Consider the following 21203-nt stretch of genomic DNA (forward strand, 5'->3'; position numbering starts at 1 on the left):
AATGGTAGCTAACGGATTGAAAATATTCATCTTGCAGACAGATAATCCTCCAGATGTTTCAGCTAAAGTATGTTTGAAGTTTCTGGTTGGTGCAGATAAATCACATATGCACTGACAAAAAGTAGGGAATAAAAAGCTGCCATAAAAACTAACCTGTTCTGAACGCGTTGGCTCCTGTCAGGATATAAGTGATAGCAAATATGAATACAAATTTCTTCAAATCCATGAAAAATGACCTTACAACTGTGAAAACTCCACACAGGAGACTCACCAACCGTCTGTGGTCTGTTCTTGAACATGAATGCCGCCCGGTCTTTGTGCAAATGCATGCATATATCCTCTCAGAGTTCTGCTCCCTACTTATATCTGGGGGTCACACTGTTTGTCAGAGTTATCCATCTCACAGCCTGTTCCCCCACAACTCTTAGTTTTCTCCTTCTCAGTCCGTCTCTCTGTTTCTGTCCTTCACTTTAACAAACATTTGATACATCAGTGGCAGCAATTACCATTGCTAATGTTTGATCGGTCTGAAGTAATTTATCTTGTCGTTTTAAATGAGACAGAAGGACGGAAGCAGAAGGAAAACTCTTTGATAAGTGGCTTGTTTGGCAAATAATTGGACATGTGACATTTAATTTGGGATTTCATAATCTTCACTGGATCAGTTATATCATAGAATAGTTTTGCTTTGGAAGTTATGACAGAAGAAGTACTTGGGTTGGGTTACAGACCTGCAATCATCCTACAGCTAAAGGCAGCTAGGAAACATGCAATGACCAGAAAATGAAAAAAATGACACCCTTCATGTAAGAAACCTTGGCAAACATTTCAAGACTGATTTAAAATCACTACCCTGCGTCTGTAAGAAGCAGTATGAACTTAATTACATTAAATACCAATGGTTTTCAATCAAGATCTTCCTAAATGAATCACTGGGAAGAGAGGATGGATTAGATGGATGGCCTTGAGGATCAGTGCGCCCGCAATGTCTTCTCATTTTTAGCCATGTTAGTGCAGAGTGAAATATCTCAGCAACTGCCGGATGGATTTCTGTTAAATTTTATACATGCATTTATGGTTTCCAGATGATGAAATGTTTTGTTTGGTGCCGTCTTTGGGCCCACACACATTTGCATGTTGTCCCAGTTTTCATTATAACGTATGCTGATGACAATAACAGTATTGTCTTGTGTGTGTGTGTGTGTGTGTTGTGTTGTGAGACAAATGTACAGAGTGCTGTCGAAAAGAAAACACTGACACAAACTTGTTTGAAGTAAGTAGCAAATAATGCATTTTCAAAACTTGATTTGAAACAAACTACTTCCTTTCACATAAAAAAAAAAAACTTACCGCTCTGGCAGCACATTTTCCTCTCTATTTTGGTCCCTGGTTTCCATAGTGATGGGATGAAATGGAAATTATTTCAGCAGACCTACATTTGGATGTGTTGATTTTTTTGAATCTGTCCACTTGGGTAATCATGAAGCTGTTATGCAGCAGAATGTAATAGTTGTCACTGCTGGGAAATTCGCCTGGGATGATATTTTAAGTAGCATGCCCGTTGGACACCTGTTGGGGTCATATTTTACTGAGTGTGAAAGAAGTTGCTTAAAAGAAATCAGCCTTCTGTCTGAAAAGAAATGTTGCTGATTTCAGTATTCAAACATGTTTCATCAAGGAGACAAAAAGTACTTCAATCGAAAAATCATTTAGCAAAGATTTACAATGCCCAGCCGCTCTCGGCTTCGGTGGGACACCTTAATGTGGTATTTTATTATTCTGTCATTGTTGTGCAATCTCCGTGAAGTTTTTGCAATCACTCATCCTTGTCCCAAAGTAATAATAACCTGCAGAACATAAAAGTAGCATTTCTGAAGTTTAACTCTGGTAATACAAGGTTTAAACAACCTTGCTCTGCCTGCATATCTGTCTTCCACATTCTCTCTCTGTCTTCCCTTGTTTCAATCTTCATATTGTGTGTTCTTTTTTTTTTTTTTTTTTTTTTTGTGCGTCTGACCTCAGGCGTCTTGGAGGGCCATTAACCAATCTCTGTACTTTCAGACAGATGAAACATGGCCAGGACCATCGATATTGTATGATTCATGCCTGTGGCTTAAGGTTCTAATATTTCTACCAACCCCTCTGTCTGGCAAAGCCACTGTCACTATTTATCACCTCTATGCCTATGCTGCTGAGATAGGTGTTATATTGCAAAATATTGTTCTTAGGAGTGTGTGTGTGTGTGTGTGTGTGTTTCACCGAAGTATACCACAAATCAAACCTCCACATTGCTTTGTCCTTGAACAGGTTTCTAAAGCACTGAAGAAAGATGAAAATGGGCATCGTTTCATCTGCTTTGAGTAAACATGTGAATGAGTCATAGCTTGTCATGGTTAGGCCCCTGACAAATCACACGCGGCCTTTTTCAAGATTAAATGGTTTTTACCACAAGTGTATTATCTTTTCAATTTAAGGAACATTGTCAACACAGGAAACAGCAAAAGAAAGTTCACAGATCTCATAGTTTTCACCTTGTAAAATATCCAGAATACATCAGAATGATTGACGGAGACTTAAAGAGGATTACTGAACTCTCATTCATAAAGAAACTAATAGTTAGAATATACCTGTATTCTCTTAATGATGAAATACAGCAGGATAGGCAGTAGCCTGAAGAGTCTTTTTCTGATGTAAGACAAAGTGCTGCAGACTGCCTCAACTTTCCTTCACTTTTTTCATGGTTCGGTTTTTAAATAAGTGAATAGTTAAAAAAAAAAAAAAAAAGCAGCCTTTCTGCTGATATATAACATAGTTAATATGTCACAATATGGTGACATATTGCCATTATGACAACAGTGCTCTGCTGTAATACCGAAAATATTGCTTTTAATTTAGAGGCAGTCTGCAAACAGAAGCTGAAGTTATATAATTACGAAGCTTCGATTGTTTGGTTTCATAAATAAGTTTAACTGATGCATCCTAATGCATCAAGTGGTATTTGGTGATAAATAAAACAGACTGCAATTAATGTGATGCCGCATCAGGAAACTCATAGAGGTTATTAATGAGATGCTGCAGATGCCCTCCTTATTTTGACAAGTATATATGAGTGCAATGGCTGCAGCGAGAGGGTTATATAACATTAATGCCAAGTCTTTGAGTAATTGACAACAAACATTAATGTCAAGTAATCCCTGATTAACGGCAACACTATTTAAAGGCTCCAGTTGCTGATACCAACTTCTGTCTAATCCAGAGGCCGGCTTTGAGCAGTTCCGTGTGGCAGAAAAGGCTCATGGGAGCTGGATGAAGCTCTATCTGGAGGGAAACACCTCTGAGGTGCTGAGCAACATGGGGAAAAAGGTCCTGAAGCAGTATCTTGATGCCCTGGCCGCCATGAGCTCGGCTCTCAGCAAACAGCTGGGCAAGTACGACATGTACTCCATGATCGCAGGCATGATCTTTGTATTTCAGGTGAGTACAGAAGAATTTCATTCCTCCTAAGCACTTTAACGAGCAGTGGATTGATTTGTCACAGGGGTGTAGGGACAACATGAAAAATACAAAAACTGTGTCCACAATTAAAAGTTTTTTTTCAATTAAAGGATTGAGAAGAAAAAGCTTTGTTATAATGGATCAGTACTAAAATTATCCGTCAACATATGTTGTTGTGGTCGGTTCTACATGCATTATCTTTATGCCAAATACCCAGTGGCATCGCTGTTAACTACCACAGTAAAGAAATGCGGCCTCCACTGTTCATATATACAGATCAAATCATTCACGGTTTTTTCAGGTTGTGTCAGTTGGAACAAAAACTTGATCAAAGTTCTTAAAAACGTCTCTCCTTTCTCTCCCTCTCTCCTGGCCTTTCAGCTCCTGTTGGTCTTACTGCTGGCTATGCCTGAAGCCCTCAGTGGTGCAGCAGCAGTGGACCTCCCAGTCCTCTCAGCCCTGCTCTCCCTGCCTTTCTACCTCCTGTGCCTGCTGCTTGCCTCAGTTCACGTCTTGGTGTGCACATCCGCAGAGAGCTCCTGCTACTTCTGCAGCCTCTCCTGGGGTCTCGTGTTTGCCGCTGTTGTCTTCTCCTCAGCAATGTTTTGTATTCTGGTCTCCATGGCAACACGCCGACTTCCCCTGGGAGCAAAGATTCATGGGAAGGTGAGTTTGTGCACTTAAATGTAACCACACAAACACAGGTGGAGATAATAACAGATGCTTGCTCTCAGAGATGTAAACACACATCCTTTACCTGTGCACAATAAGCTGCATGTAAACCCTGAACTTGTTCATCAGTTCAGCTACTCTGTGATAACAAAGAATATTAAAAGGACAAGTGGGGACAAAGATCTAATGTTAATGAATCTAGCTGTCTCTGGATGAAAAACAAACTCTTTTTGCTCTAACACAGTAATTTCTCACTTCCTGCGGGTAAAGAAAACATTACCTATGAGACCGTTGGAATTTATTTTAGAGAGAATCTACTAAATCTTCTGAGGCTCAGGGGGGATGGCACGCTCTTGTCTTTGGTACACCCACTTTGTGATTTAGCAAAGTTAGCAAAGTCTTTACTAATGCAGCTTTAAATCACTTGAATTTACTGAAACAAAGACATGAACAGAAGAAAGTTTTAGTAGATTTTCTTGGACCTGTGACAACTGCAAAATTGCTCTACCAAAAAGACGCTTAAAAGAAGTGCTCCAGCGAGAGCCTTTTAGTCCAATTGACGGTTTTAGCACCATTTATAATAATCAAACAGTGCTTGGCCGTATGCACATCTTTTCATGTGTTTTTAATGGAAGATGGCAAAGAGGCTTGTTAAATACAACTTAATTACTGTAGAGAAACACATAGGAAAATGGAAGGTAATTGGTAGAGAGTAGTTTTAATGTCGACATTTTAATGATGTAATGCAGTAATATACCCTGAAATATGTTGACACATGAAAATGATGTTATTTAATGAGTGAGTGTGACAGTCATAGAAAGACATTACTCCTCAAACTCCAGAGCTTAACTGTTTATCCAGTGTGACAGCAGAATGTGAGCTGCCACCGTCTGTTCTGCTGCAGGTTTCGATGCCAGAAGTCAAAGGCTTCCATTGTTTTCCAAATTCATTCAAAAACAGCTCACATGGCTGAAACACACTGCTGCATTGATGAGCGTAATCCGTCATTTCAAAGAGCATATGTTTTAATTATTTTTGAACGCGACTTTATAACCCCACAATCATTGCACTCGTATCAAAGAATGCTCCAGTCTGACAGAACTGAGTCTGTGCAGATTGCTGTGTGTTCTTCTGCTCTGCATGACAGAAAGTTTTGCTTTGCCTTTTTACTGCCAAATGAAGGTCACCACTGTGTGGTGTAGTGGAAAAAGTGAAAACAGGCCAACCAAACGTGACTATTACCATCAATCTAAAGGCATTTTTGGAAAGATTACAGTAGTTGTGCTGTTTAACATTTGAAAGTCTTTGCAACAGTAGGACACTGTCAGCAGTATCTAAAGTTTTTATTTTTTGTTTTGCAAACAGCAGGACCTTAATAAGCAATAAGACCAACTTGGATAAGAGACATTAGCAGCATGTGATCTAACAAACACTACAAAAACTGTATTAATTCATTTGCACTGTTGTGATTTTTGAATTGTATCGGACTAAAAAACTCATGGAAAATTACTTTAGCTCTGTAGTTATGTTACCACAGTTAAAATCACTGATACAAATCTAAGTCATAGTATAATGAATGCCAGTTTTCAGCTATTGTCAAGTGTAAAACAGACAATCAGCTTATTGATGTGTGAGTTTTCCCTCCAACGTGAGAGAAGAGGCCACATCATCTGTGCTGAAACTGCCGGGGCACTTCTCAAATAAACAGGAAGAAGGGAACAGTCATTAAACCACCATGTCACCATTAAACCTACAAAATTGATGGACAAAGAACTCTACTGAAATGGACTCACACAAATTAAAGTAAATGCCAGCGATATGTAGATCACTCTTCTACATGTGAGCAATCAATCAGATACAGCAGGACCACTTACTCAGAAGGTGGAAGGTCTCAGTCTCTGGTGTTTGTATAAATTGGCCTAAAAGATCAGTCCCCCTTTACTGCTGCACCTCTTTGCTCACTATAATTTATCTGTGAAGGTTACATCTCATTTCCCTCCTGGGAACTTTGAGAAAGTGCTGACACGGCAAAAAAAAAAACCTCAGCAGAAATCAACTCGGACCATTAGGTTAGGTGGAGAAACAAACTAACAAATCTATACACTGGAGCATGTGGAGGAAATATACAGTACTGTCGATGTTTGTGTGACTCGTCCTCCCTCTGTTTGTGTTTGAGTCCGAATGTCACACAAATGTCAGTGTCAGTGTGCACATACTTCAGAGGGCAGTTAGTGATTGGACTTGTAAGGAGAAGTGTGTGTCCTCATCCAGCAGCAAAGTCTTGAGAACTTATGAACAAATGAATGCATCAAACACTAAACTGTTTCTAGAAGTGGCAGAGTGACCACAAATTGAAATGGAGCAAATTATTTGTCGTTTGTCTATTAAATGTCAGAGAATAGTGAAAACCCAACGATGTTCAACTAACAAATCCTCAGAGCCAGTCCTCCAGTTTTAGAAGCTGGAACCACAGACTGTTCGAGTGTTTCTCCTGATAAATGATGCATGATTAATCGATTACTAAAATAGCGGTGTTTCAGCACTGCTGTCTGTGTTTTATATTAAATAACTTATGTCAAGAAAGTGATGCTACACACAAGTAGGGTTATATCTTTAAAAAAAACCTGCAGAAGATTCACAGACCTGGATCCTGATTGGTAGATTGTTCCAAGTCACACAGTGAACATGATACAGGATGATACAGGCTATAAAAGCTCATAACAATATATATTTATGGATAATAAGCGCTAACTGTGATCTGTCCTTAATCATAAAACCTGTTACTTGTGTTCATTTTGTTTTGAATCCTGGTGAAACTTTTAACCAGACTTGGCAGGACCTTATAAACTACAGTTGCATTTCAGCTTTCTTATATTGACTTGCAGTTGATGTTGGAATCAATTTTGAAATGTCATTGATTATTTAAAAAGCAGTACATTGATTTGCCCTATCTGCAGTTATACTATAGGGAGTGTACAGAAGTGCTGCCTGGTACCATGACATGTTTTATATTTTGTGATTAAAAATTTCCAGTCTCGGTCCATCTTCATGAACAATCTTTATCTCTGTAATAACCTGTGTGAGGAAATACAATTAGTGGGCTCTGTGTCCTGTGAGTCATGACTGACAAACTCATTTTGATATTCAGATAAAATAATGAAGCTGTTATACTGTCATACTATATTAGTATTGGTAATGAATTTGCAAGAAATTACATTTTTCAAAGTTTTTTGTTGCCGGATCAAAACAAGTCAGCTTTTTTCCAGTTTGGCATCTTTTTCAGGCACCTTTCAATTTACTGAAGTGCCTCAGAAATGCAGCCTGAATTACAATTAAGGAGGAGAAAGTAAGCAAAACATAGTGTGTCAGAGTTCTGAAATGAAAGATGGAAAGGGTAAGAAATGATCAAAAGTCAGGTACAGTGTTGTTTATGCAATCACTTCAATCAGTTTGTTTGTAAGTGCAAAGCTGCGCCTGGTTTGGCCTGACAAATGACTGCATTATGGATAGCATCCAGAACTTTTATTAGACCTATCCTGATTAGTTTCTCTGAAAGACAGTGGGGTTGTGAAACTGGAGGATTAAGCACACTTACCAACTCACCACTTGAACAGAAATGTGATTAGAATTCAGTTGAATGAATTTTAATAACCTGAAGGTGAGCACACTTTATTTAAAGAAGTAGTTTCTATGATGGAGGTCACAAGTGGGGAAATATTTGAAAAGAGAAATTGGGAAGGAAAAAAAAAAAACCTGAAATGCCAAGAGAAAAATGTCCTCAATATTAAAAAAAGCTAAGACCCCCTTAACAAATGTATTCATTGAGTCTGTCATGACTTTTGTGAGGAGCTCACTTAACTCTGAGAACAATACGAGAGTTTAATAAGCTTCCTTTTTTAGCCTGAGTGAAAATAACTATATTTCAGATGAGAACACTGGAAAGTCCTTTTCTAGAGGGCTGAGTCAGAAAGGCTGTTTCACAACTGGATGATGGAAAGTCAGGTTCAGTGGTCTGCCAGTAGAATAATCATAAATCAAATCATACCTAAGAAGGGTTGTTGTATTTCCAAAGGCATCACAACTGATTTGTCACTTTCATACTACTTTTGCCTCGAATGATAGAAACGTCAATGCAGACAGGGCGCCAAAGATCCTCCAGTGGTTTTAGGAAACAAATATTAGATTTTAGACAAAAAAGTCACGATTCTGTCATTTCACTGTGCTTTGTCATTATGCAGAGGAGGTCTCAGACAGACAGAGAGCAATATCTTTTATCCTTTTATCTGGAATCACATAAGGCTTCAGATCAAGGATTGATCGATGTTCTACTGTATATGTTGGCCCTGAGGCTGCTTACACCGTATTTCAACCTTTTCAGTTTCATGCATACCTGCTGTTAAACCTAAAGTCACAGGCAGCAGCTGATTACCTTTGCTTAGCACAAACACCAAAACAAGGGATATGGCTAATCCACCTATCAGCTTCTCTAAAGCTCACAAATTAACACTCTATGCCTCTTTTGTTTAATCAATGCAAAAAACTGAAGAAAAAAAACGACAGTTTGGCTTTTTGTGACTGGATATGTTGAGAATAATTTTTTTGTCTGGGACCAGTAACTTCCTTCTCTGCTGCTGGGAACAGGTAGCAGCAGCAGCAGGGAGTTTTCTAGAAGGTTTGTAGGGAGAAAGTGTGTCAGATATTTAATTTGGTCCTAGTCCAGTAAGAGATTTGCAGACCAGTAGCAGTATTTTTAATTTGATTCTCTGATTCACTGATAACCAATTCAAAGACTTTAAAATGGACATTTAAGCAATATATACAACAATATATAGTTTAAATTGCTCAGGATGAATGTGTGGATAGTGTCCTTTGCCAAGCAATATTTTTATAGATAATAAGACTGATGCCGTTACTGATATAGTATGACTGCTAAAATTTAGAACCTAATTTAAAGAGTACACCCAAATTTCTGGCCTGACTCACAATTCAGTTTTTTCCAGACAAAGACTCGAACAGAAGAAGGTCAAGTATTCAACCTTGTGTTTCTCCACAGGTCGTGCTGATATTTGGAAGTAAAATTGCCAGTGGAGATAAACTAATTCCTGTCTGGACCAGGACCAGAGAGCCAAACCTAAGTGTTACAACCAGCAGCAGTGACCATTTAATATAACAGCCTGCAGTTTTGTAGTGGAAAAACAAGTATGAAACAACCCAGTCCCACAGTGAAACGACCACTGTAGCCTGCAGGTAGTGCATGTACAGGTTCAGCCTCTCTTTGTCATCAAGGTGAACACGGGCTAAGATGTATGCCTGTGTCTGGTGGTTGTTTGTTAGGATAAAATATTGCTGCTGAACCGAGAGTCTGGCTGAACTTCATTTGAACTTTTCGGCAGTGGGCTGTCAACTTTGAACAAAATAATTTGCATATGAGTTAGTGGACAAACACCAACCTTAAAAAATGTGAAGGAAGCATCCGTGAGGGACTGAACACAATTTATGCAGGACAGCTCATGGTCACTGTCTACAGTGCTATGGCATGGTGTCTATACATCAGTAGCATGTGATGGATAATCTCAGTCTGAGTAGGGTTTCTTTGTGTGAACGGAAAACCCATCAAGAGACACAATTTTCTCTTTTTGAAACCTTTTTGAATTTAAAATGATCAGCATGGGCTGTTGGGCTGTTTATTATGAAGCACATTGGTCATTTAATGAGTGTCACTAGATGATTTTATTTCAGGATTGAAGTAGACTGGTGCGCATCACCCAAGCAGTAGTTTGATCCAACTAATTATCCCATTGAGTCAAACAATAAAATCATAACTGCTGATGGATAAACATCACACAGGTGGGCGAGGTGAAAAAAGATTCAGTGTCTAGTTGGGCTTGTGTGGTTGCGGTGGTTGCAACTCTTACACCATTTGTGAATAGCATCATGTTAATATGGTTTTAAGTTAAATAGATTAGCTGCTGGAAAAAAAAAGCTCCTAAGATTTGGATCAAGGTCTGTTACTTTTGTACTTTTGGCTGCTGCCATGATACTCTTCTCATGTGGAGAACCCCAATCTGGATCCCTACCAGAATGGTGTCATATGTTTTTAGACCCAAGACCTACTTGTCCGTAAAATCTCAAGGAAATCTGTGCTTTGTTTATGAGACACCCAGCTGAGAAACACATGAACAGACAAGAGCAAAAGTTTGATCTTTGTCCGAACTTGAAAAAAAAATGTTTACACCCTACTGTAACCACACAACATATTTTAAACATTTTAATACTCTTGTTCTAAAGTTTCTGTTTTAATGCACTTTCACCCTCCTTTATAGTCTCCGCTGAGGAGTAGTGGCAGTGAGTGGTCGCTGTCAGAGCTGGATGTGTTGCTCCTGGCGGGCACCATCGGACACACTCTCAGCTTGGCCGCCAGCAGCTTCGTGGAGGAAGAGCACCAAACTTGGTACTTTCTGCTCAGCACCCTCTGCCTCGCCGTCTTCCAGGACGTCTGTCGCAAGTACTTCAGAGAGCAGAAGGGCTCAGGAGATGAGGAGGAGCATGTCCTCCCTTCCAAAGACTGTCATCCCTTGGCTCACCCTAAGGCAGAGATTTGCTCAGAGAAGTGGCTAGCATTAGCCACACCGCCCTTCATTCTGGCCTGCTGCCGGCTGCTGCGCTCTCTCAACCAGACCGGGGTACAATGGGCTCATCTTCCTGATGTTGGACATTGGCTTAACAGGTTGGGTTTGCCATTCTTCTAAAATTATAAATACTATGAAGTGCTACACAAAGCTAAATTAAAGAAACATACAGCAAAAACTTCTAAAACTACGGAACTCCAGAAAGGCCAATATTAAATACACAAATTTAATTTGAAATAATTCATCATAGATAAATACAGAAAATATTTAGGAAAGAAAAGAGTATCAATACATTTGGAATATATTGTAATGAATTATTAACCCTCATTGCTGTGAATCATGTTTCACTCCATGTTTTCATACAGTGCACACACAGTGCACACACCTGTCCCTTTATTTTAACCTGAAATAATAGAATTTTTTTAGCCACTTAAGGGGCAATGCAACTAGCTACAAACACAACACTGTTAAATCCTTACTTTGTGTAGATGATATGGTGAACATGTTAGCAAACAGTTGCCTGTTTACATTAATTTGGAGCCATGTTTTTGGCCACCTGATAAAATTAAGTCCAATATTCATATATTCATTTCGTTTGTTTGCTGAGGGAAATATTTGGCTCTTTAGCTGTTAAATGCTTCACTGTGTTCACCAGCTTATCACTACCTGTGTCCCTCTGCTGTGTGCTACCGGACAGGTACTGTAAAGTGGGTTTATCATAGCGTCATTTCTATTGTTACTATGCAAATATTGATTGGAGCATGTTTATCTCAGAGTTAGCAAACCCAGTGAGCCAGTCACGCTGGCTTGTGAACTCGAACTGTTTTAGTATTCAGCATAGCAAAGAATATCAGCAACAGCTACCTGCTTGAGTCAGGATTACCTTGGCAGCACTATGACTCCTAAGAAGTTCTCCAGGGGAAAGATGCACCACTGTATGAATAGCAAAAAGAGTGGTATGTCTTTCTCTTTGGTTTATCTGAAGTCTTTGGAGTTCCTTAATAAATAACAAAAAAAAAACAGCTCTGTAAATGTAAAGTAATTATATTGAAGATCAAAAGTGTATCTGCATGCATAAATCCCTTTTAGTGTACTGCCTCCATGCATTTTTCTTTTCTTACTCAAGACAAACATTACAGCTTTGTACCCACTGCTGGTGAGGCTCCACGAACAGCGAAATCTTCAGTATGTGATTTGTTCTGACAAATAATATTTTATCGTGGGCTGTAATGAACATGGGGCTGCAAGCAGAGCTGAGGGCTATTAGTCTTGTGTTATAGTGTGTAGTATATTTTTCTTTTCCATGTGGATATATGGGAACATGTAGGTGACATTACAGAAACTCATTTTCTACACAGCTACAGTGGAGGGTGAGAGGAGAAAAAAAAAACTCAGGTGTAAAGTTGAGGTTTTAGTGTAATAGTGAAGTGAATAGCCTTCTTTCACTGTTTTAAGTACTGACACGAGGTGAATTTCATAATAAAAGGGCAGAGGCACCAGTTTGTCTGAAATAAGTAGCCAAGAATGTGATGCAGCGACAAGATGTTAAGTTTCCTTTTGTCTCTCCACCTACACATAAGTGTAAGAGATCAATGTAACAAGTTCATTCCTGCTCTCTGGGGAATATTGAAAGCTATTATAGGAAATATAGGCTCTCGCCTACTGAAGTAGCCATAGACAGCGCTGGATGAGTGTGAAATTACACTTGATAACAAAATAAGTCTCTGAATAATTTAGTCATCACAGACACTGAAGGGAAGGTATGGGTGTTAAAGCTAAACAAGTCTGTTCTTCTGACACTGAAACATTGTTAAGTGTTTTTTTTTTTTTTTTTATTGGCTGAGAAGCTGAAAGGATCCTCTACTTAGCATAAAAAAAAAAGATTCAAGAAGGGAAAATAGCCTTCTGATTGCTCAGACTGTAGAAAAACAGTGATTTCTCTGTAAAACTGTGACAGTTTCAGAGCCATTAACATTCAGTCAACAGCTCAGGGCAGGGGGATTACAGTTTGTTCTTTAACATGCATCACATTGTGGAATAGAGATGTGGATTCTGACCTTTTCCCTGTCCAGCGTTGCCCTTTCTTCCTACCTGCTCTGCCTGTTGCTTGGATAATGAGATCTAGGCAGCGTTACGCCTCATCTTGGCTCAAGGTAGCCAACTTCCTCTGCTGTCTGATCCAGCTAACGGCTAAATACACAGCTTCTCTTCAACTTTGATATGTCCTTTGAGGTTTTACTTCCTGTCTGTGCTCAGTGCGATGTAATTTCACACTGTATAGCCTTAAATCCAGTGAACAATTGAAGATCCATGACTCTACAAAGTTTAAACTACTGCTGGAGGATATGACTGACAGTGTTTTATCTCATCAAATTGTTCTCTGTTGCTCAGAAAACTTCCTGTTCAAGATTTAAGCTTTTGTTTTTATGATTTATTAAACTGAAATAACTTCATTTGCTTTAACACATCCCATATTTGAAGCTAATATACGGAAATATATTGTGAAGTGTTTACATAGACATGTTAAATAGGAATTAATTTCAGCATGAGAAGAGCCCCTTCATTTTAGACCCCAGGTCTTTTCTTCACCCCGTGATGATTTGTCTGTTCTTGTTTTCTAGCTCCGAGCACAAGATGGTACTCTCTCTGCTGGCTGCTTTCTGTTTGGTCCTTATCTACCTCCTGGTTCAAAGGCGGTGCTCATGGGTCTCCAAGGTTGCCCTCGCCCTCGGACTTTTGGGTGTCTACAGCTACCGGGCAGCTGTCGGCAATGTCTTGTTTCCCTGGCAACACTCTGGTCGTACTATGTCCAAGTAAGTGTTTGTGAACCCCAGGACCATGATTTCATTCACCACAACAGTTGGCAAATTGCTGTCTCCTGTTAGTGAGCTAATTTAAAGTGCCAGGCTGTGATGTAGCTGAGCTCACAGGCTGCAGTGCTGCATGTGTCATCTGGGACCAACACACAAACCCATATTGCTTTAACTGATGATGAACCTCCCTGTTTTTTTGTTTTGTATTGTTTTGTTTTGTTTTGTTTTGTTTTGTTTTTGCTTTACATCTGCCTACAGTAATTCTGCCTCACCCAGTGTCCCCTAATCCTAAAAAAATGAAAGTCACAGCATTTAAAGGGGCATCAAGGAACCAATGACTGTCAATTTAAATTGGCAGCCAGTAAGAACTGCAATAGTATTGACAGGTGTGGGTTTTTTTTTTTGTCCAACAGAAGTTTCTGGCATAAACAATAACCTCACCCCCTTCTGCTGTCCTCTGTAACTAATGAAAACAAAGTCACATTTTCACAACACAGAGGCTCCTCCGTGTTAGCTGGCTAATTAGAGTGCAGATTGAGGAGGTAAGAAATCATCATGCAGGATATTGGAATAATAGTTTTGTAAATTTGCTTTTCATTTGTCTTGAAAATTAGGTTCTTTTTTGGCTTTCATGACTGAACTGCAAAACCACACTTTGTTTGCCATTGCTGAGCAGTGAAAAAGCCAGTAGGTGGATGGTTTGGAAGTATGTAGGCATTCCTGTGGGACTCTGCAGACATGCAAAATATAGTAGGGTATTGAAATTAGAGATCCCAGTCCCTGTTAGTACTGAGTAACATCAAGAGCCACCATCAGGTCAGAATTATATTTGTTTTACTTTGGTTTTTGACCAAAAACCAGAAAAACTAATGATTTCCATCAGTTTCAGCTGCAGTTTTTGTTTAGAGCTAATTACCATGCTAATACTATATGTAAACATGGTAAATACTGCATATTGTACAATATAACTGCCTAACATTAGCTTGTCAGCCCTGTCATTGTGACCATGTTAGCATTTAGCTCAAAGCACTGCTGGTTTCTTTTTTCATCTCAGTTCTTAAAATGGTCCTCAGTTCCTCTTGTTACCATTTTAAAAAAAAATCTTGAGAAGAGTTTGGATTTTTTAAACCTGCAGATGCACTGAAACCCTCGAGGTATATTCCTTTGGGTAAGAATCTCCTCTCCTAGACCCATAAGCCTTAATTAAGTCCATAATTGCATTAATTTTACACATGATAAAACATTTCACCCGATGCATAACCCTTCAGCATCCAGTGCACTTTGTGTCTCATTGAAAAATCGTGTTTAATGTGTGCTTTAAAGAATAGATTAGTATTTGAAGACTGATGCCTCTTAACACGGTATATTTCTAATCCCTCAGCACAATCTATATGTAATAGCTGTAGTTACCATTGTGGAAAACGAGAGGAAATCGACAATCTTGCAGCTCCTAAGTGTGGTAATTTTTCACTCTGCAGACTGTAGCTTGGCACAGAGTTATCTGCTACTAACCCCCGTCAGAAAATAATGAGTGTGCAGGGCGGCGCACAGTTCTCCTGTCTAGTTTTCCTGACCCCCCTTCATCTACTACCAGAACCTGGCCTTCCCTAACCTTTCCTGTTCTCCTTGGCAGCCTCTCCTACTTGCTCACCTAATTAAAAGCTCAACCTCTCACCCTTATCCATACAAAGACACCTGAACTAAAGCCATTCTGGGATCCCGGCTCCTTTTGACAAACTGTATGATTGACAAGGTTGACGGTTGACCCAGTCCTCCAGCTTTTCCTCCAGACCTCAACAAGTTGATCATTAAGGTGCTCCACCTCGAGGATTTATTTTAGATTTAGTCCCCACTGTGGCTTTTCTTGGGCAAAGCTCTTCATTCTTCATGCTGTATAGTTAAGACCAACTTTAGTCTTGTTCCCTATAACAGCAACATCCAGCCCCTCCTGGATGCTGGATTTGGATTGCTGGGTATTTCTGCAACTGTACTGAAATAGTGCTTTGAGTCAAATAATGTGGTAAATTTCTCTTAGGTCCAATTTTTTGGGTGTTTTGGAATTTGGAACAATATGGTTGAATTTCTGATTATTTTAGACAAAAAATCAAAGCAGTTTCTTTTTCTCTAGAGTGAAAAAAAAAAAATCCCAAAACATGTTGCGCTTTTTCCCTTTTCATCATTCAGCCACAACATTAAAACCGGTAACTGCTTTTTATGTTGTGGCTGATCGGTGTACACTGTGAATATAAAAAGAGACGACTTTGTATAATGACCCTGTTTAAAGTCTGCTCTTCCTGGGTTACTCTCCCTGTGTTTTATCAGAGTAAAGCCCCACGACATCTCCCCTGTCCCCTCCTCGCCTTCCCTTTGTGCCAACTGCCTAATTGCGCTGTTGCATCTTTCAAAATGGCTAATGGGGTTGAGAACAGACAACGCTGCTCACTTTAAACAGTTCAAAGAGTTACTTGGATTGATGTCACTGTGGATCCAGTTTGTCTTTCTCTTTCTGTTTTTCTGCCTCTCCCGCACACGCTCTTCCTTATGGCATCAGAAGTGAACCTAAAAATAGACCAGCAGTCAACTGACAGTGCAAACATGTGCTCTGCATTATTTTTATTTGGCTGGATAATGAAAGAACCCTCAAACAGCATAAGAACGTCTATAAAGCAAGATACAATCAAAGTAACATAAAAGATGAAGCAAATTAAAGTTTTTGAACAAGTGTTCCGATATGAAGCAGCTCAACATCAAAGCAGTCGGCTGAGGGCCAAACCTGTCTGAGCCCGTGTACATCATAGGCAAAGTTTGGTGCTGTCTCCATCCACCTTCTGCCTTTATGGCACGTTTTCTACCAAACATAAAGCCACAAACAAACATTTACAATGTTTATGTTTTCATTTGTGTGTGTGTGTTTGTGTGTGTGTATGTGCTTCACACCTGAACAAAACATGACCCATTTTATCATGTACTGCTTTATCTAGAAAGGGGCTGTTGTGCAGGTTCCCAATTTAAAAATATTCATGCATACAGATCCCGCTTAAAAATGGAAATGTATTCAAACTCGTGTCAAAACACCTGTGAACCCCTGCCACACACACACAGTCAGAGAGAGACACACACACACACACACACACACACACACACACACACACACACACACACACACACACACACACACACACACACACACACACACACACACAGAATTCAGTTTTCAGTTTTATTACCCAAGAGGTAAACCGTTATTTTATATATATATGTATATTAATATAATGCTGTCTCAAAGGCAATTCTGTGTTGGTAAAATATACATCAGCAATAACATTTAACAAATTATTTTCTTCCACTGACTTCTACTTTAAGGCATTGTTCATAAAACTGCTTTTGTCAGTGCTTCATCATGTAGCTGTTTCCAAAAAAAATGTGCTTTTCTTTTTAATCAAACATTAAGAAGAAAAAAGACATCAGCACATGTGCCAGGAGAGCGGGCATTGATCAAGTGGCTTGTTGTGTAATGACCATTGTTTTAAAGACTGTCACTCAGTCCCAGTGGTATTTCAGTAGTTGCAGCTCCTCGACATGGTCAGCTTTATCCCACAGAAAGACCAGGACTTAGACAAAGTGGGACAGGCCGTCCTCATTCTCAGGCGTCCTCTTCAAAGCCTTCCTCTGGCAGTGACTTACTTGTTTTGGGTGATTTAGTGTAAGTGTTAGCCCCGATGCAGGTGATTGATGAAGGGCATACACCAAGCATGTTGAGGGGATTGGACGTAGTCTTACCTATTCTTATTCACTCGCTGGAACACCAGTGCTCGTTTCCAAGGTAACATTACATCCAGGCAGCTCCTCTGTACAACAGCTTGCCAAGCTACTATTTTCTATCCACTGTTACTACTATTAACATTGCAAAATGCAGCAAATAACACTGATTCCACTGGTCATGTCTCCACATCATGCGATGTTGAGGAGGATTCTCTAAGGCTTTACCTGAAAACAGAATTTCAAATCTGAAGTTTTGCTCAAAAAATGTAAATATTTATATGTAAATAAGCAACAATAACAACTGAAGTTTGAAAAAACATCCAGTGGTGTTGTATATGAAGAGTCTGATACTTAAACATGTCAGCTGTGTGGGTTTAAATCGATTTGATTGACAGGGACAACATAAAAAAAAAAAAACCACGCAACTGTCTTCAATTCTTTTGACTCAGATATTTCTAAATTCATAAAAAGTTCATAAAAGTACAGAACTGTGTTCATGGCATGTGCATTACTATCAACTCACAATCCCACAATAGAGTATGTGGCATTTTAAATAAGTGAAAATCACAGTCATGCATAATGATGATGATTTATAAGTGTTTGAAACTTCAATTTACTGCTGCTCACTATAGACTCAATATAGAGCTATTGAGTGTCTGTTATAATGTCTGTTATAATGGGAATGAATGAACCGAGGGTGTCCATGCAGGACTTCATCGCTCATATTAAGAAGCTGAGAGAGAGAATTTGTTTTCAGGGTTTTTAAAAGTATCGATCATCCCTTAAATAAAGTTATGAGAATGTGTTTATTATTAAAGTGACACCAGAGAGTATCGGTGTGAGGGTAGGAATGTGTTTTGGACACATTTTTAGGTACTTATTTTCTGTGTGAACTCACCTGACTAAATAAGCTTTGATTAATGATGCATTCAGACTACAGTATTACTGTATGTGCTGTAATGAAAGTTTAATGACCTGCCTTGTCTTATTAATGTGAGAGTGGCACTCTGAAACAGAACCTAAAAAAACTTTCCAGACTCTTTCCAGGGTGTAGTTCTCAAATCCACAAGTAATCTCAGCAAATGATGCCAAGAATAACAACATGCACTCTTAGCATTGTTCTTTATGATAAATGTGCCCCGCTGGAAGACACAGCTGAGCCCCATTATCACAACAACTTTGGCCTCTTCTTTGTTATTGTTCTGGAATAAGACTGAGCTTCCTGTGACCTTGGTGTTTGCTCGGTGGTCCTAACTACAGCCCACCAAAGGACTCTCACAGACCCCTTTAACAAAATGACAATAACATATCTGAGGAGGGTTGAAAGGATTGACATTCAGTACTAATGACCTAACAGGCTGCCTGACTGAAGCAAAAACTCCCTCTAGACTGGGTTTTCAAGACACTTTTCATACCACCACCAAATAAAAATGCAGCATTATTAACCCAGAGCTTGCCATGGTTATATGCTGCTGCTGTCTGTTAGCTTTCTTACATCAGTCTATTGGTAAGCCATGACTATACAGTTTTGGTCTGTTACAAGCCACCGTGCTTCAAGTGGACAGAAGTGATGAGACGGCAGGGACATGAGGGGCTGGAGGAGTCTTGTTTTAGTGTTGTTGCAGTTCCTGCTGCTTGTCTGGAGAGTTGGATGGTAATCATAGATGACGTAACACTGCCCTATCTCCATGACTAGACTGATTTAAGTAAGGGTTGCAAAATTTGAGTAATCTCATAGATGCAAAGCTGTCTCATTCACACTTTGGAGAGAACGTGTGATATCCTATAATCAGGAGGAGCTTAAAATAACTGCAGCCACTTTTTGGGGGGGTGGGGGGGGGGTGGGGGGGTGATGCAGATGGGGACAGGGCATAAAAAGCAAATAGCCTTTATTGCTTAGACAAGAAGGAGAGCTTGTGCTTTCTGCTTTGAAAATGTCAAAGCAAACAAGATGCCTTTCGGCATTCAGAGTGTCGCATGCCTCAGTGTTGGAGAAAATGTTTATTGTTTCAGGCTGATGTGGATTAGTCCTGCAGTCTCTCGTAGTTGAATATACAGGCTTCAGAAGGGAAACCATGGAAATCTCAGACATTTTTTTTTCTCCTCCTGCTTCCTCCGTGTAAAATAATTACAAGAAAACAGCTACATCAAGAGCAAGACACAATACTGGTTGTTAAGCACAAACATGTAGAACAGTATGATTATTTTAGAATTCTCTCAATCTTTTTTTTTCCACCCTGCGCACTAGTTAACAAGTAAGCCCGGCAGCTCAAATCCATCACTTTCCTCAAATAATATGAAATCCAGGCCAGGATTTTCCGCTTTTCCTTTTGCATAAAATAATGATGAATACAATCCCTGCCATATTGTTAGGGGAGTTGTGAATAATAAAGAATAGTGCTGTATGGAGCATATTACTCTGCTCCTTTCCTCTGTTGGAACAGGTTTCCATAAAACACACTGATTAATAATACATGTCCAATACTTGCTCAACTCCTTCAGGGCTGGTGAGTACTCTTGCAGCTTTGACTGCATCCTGCTGCAAAAGAAATGTCATTTTACTCTGTGATTGCTTTTGACTGAATAGAGGCGCTTTTCTAATGTTTTACTTTCGAGATTCTCTAAATGCGTAAATAGCTTTTGAACCGTTTTTGAACAGTTTTGAAATCTTTCCAGAAGCCACTTGAAATGAATGTTAGATATAATTCTGAAAATTTATATCCAGGTTTTGGTAGTCAGTAGGTGAGCACATAGAAAGCACTGTATTCTTAATGCCTGGGATAATCTCCACATGTTTGAGAATACAATTAAAGGCCGCAGTTTCCTCAGGCTGCAACTCCATGAAAATTCAGTAGCTTCCTAAACTTCATTAGTTCTTAATGTTCTTAATTTCCCCCTTATCCATTATGAAATAGAGTAAAACAACCTATCATTACCAGCCTTTTGTAATCTGTGTTTTTGTTTGTTTTGTTTTATTAAGGCTAATTTACTCATTCACCTTTTTGGGACAAATTAAAAGTTAAAAAAATTCAAGAAGCGCAGATTTGAGGAAAAAATATTTTATTAAGTTTTGTTGAATAAAAGCATATGCTGAATGCCCGAAATGGAAATTAGACTAAATGTAATTGCCTTCATAATCGAAAGTACTTTTCCTTTAAAGCTTCAATTTGGAACTCTTTGAGCATATAAATTATTGATAGGTGGAAAAGGATTTTTGTGGAGTAAGCCTTTTAGAAGGAGAAGAGTTTCATAGAAACCTTTTAACCTTCTACTAGCTTCAGACGTTAGACCCACACTCACTGTTGTACATTGCAGGTGATACATTTTAGACCTCAACCATCTTTGAATCTGTATTAAATTCTTGTTGACTTGAATTCATAGCTTACATTCTTTTTTCTGAACTTGTTGTTTGAACTTGTTAATTGTTGGAGAGAGGTCATGTCCACGAGAAGGAACATTGGATCAAAATAAGTGAGCTTGTGAATAAAATACACCCAGTTGGCAGGTTATTAGATGCAACTACCTTTGTAGCCTGATACAACAGTGCTGCAATAAATCCTCCCTTTATGAAAGTTATAACGCTCAGTCTTTGTTCAAACAGTTTCAGAGAGGTGTTGATTCAACTTTATGATCATTCGGAGACTGTGGTCTGTGGTGCTGTTGGATTGTGTTGTGTTTTACTGAGACGTCTTTCTAATCTTTTGTCCATCTCATTTGTATCAGTGAAGGTAGGATTAATATTATAAACCTCAGCGTTAGACTACATTAGTTTTAGATTGGTGTTGCTAATAAACTGGCAAATGAGTGTATAAATGATTACAATTCAAAATAC

General features: G+C 39.1%; 1 protein-coding gene across 2 annotated transcripts in view; it reads left to right on the forward strand.

Annotated features, from left to right (window-relative positions):
* Nucleotides 1-21203, forward strand: part of pigg (phosphatidylinositol glycan anchor biosynthesis class G) — a 52422-nt gene that overhangs the window by 17806 nt on the left and 13413 nt on the right. For both annotated transcript variants that reach the window (XM_041048546.1, XM_041048547.1), the window contains 4 exons: nucleotides 3257-3474; nucleotides 3877-4161; nucleotides 10491-10894; nucleotides 13418-13609. In XM_041048546.1, coding sequence (XP_040904480.1) covers nucleotides 3257-3474; nucleotides 3877-4161; nucleotides 10491-10894; nucleotides 13418-13609 — 1099 coding nt within the window. The remainder of the gene's footprint in view (nucleotides 1-3256; nucleotides 3475-3876; nucleotides 4162-10490; nucleotides 10895-13417; nucleotides 13610-21203) is intronic.

This window comes from Toxotes jaculatrix, chromosome 10, assembly GCF_017976425.1.
Source record: "Toxotes jaculatrix isolate fToxJac2 chromosome 10, fToxJac2.pri, whole genome shotgun sequence".
Taxonomy (NCBI): Eukaryota; Metazoa; Chordata; class Actinopteri; family Toxotidae; genus Toxotes; species Toxotes jaculatrix.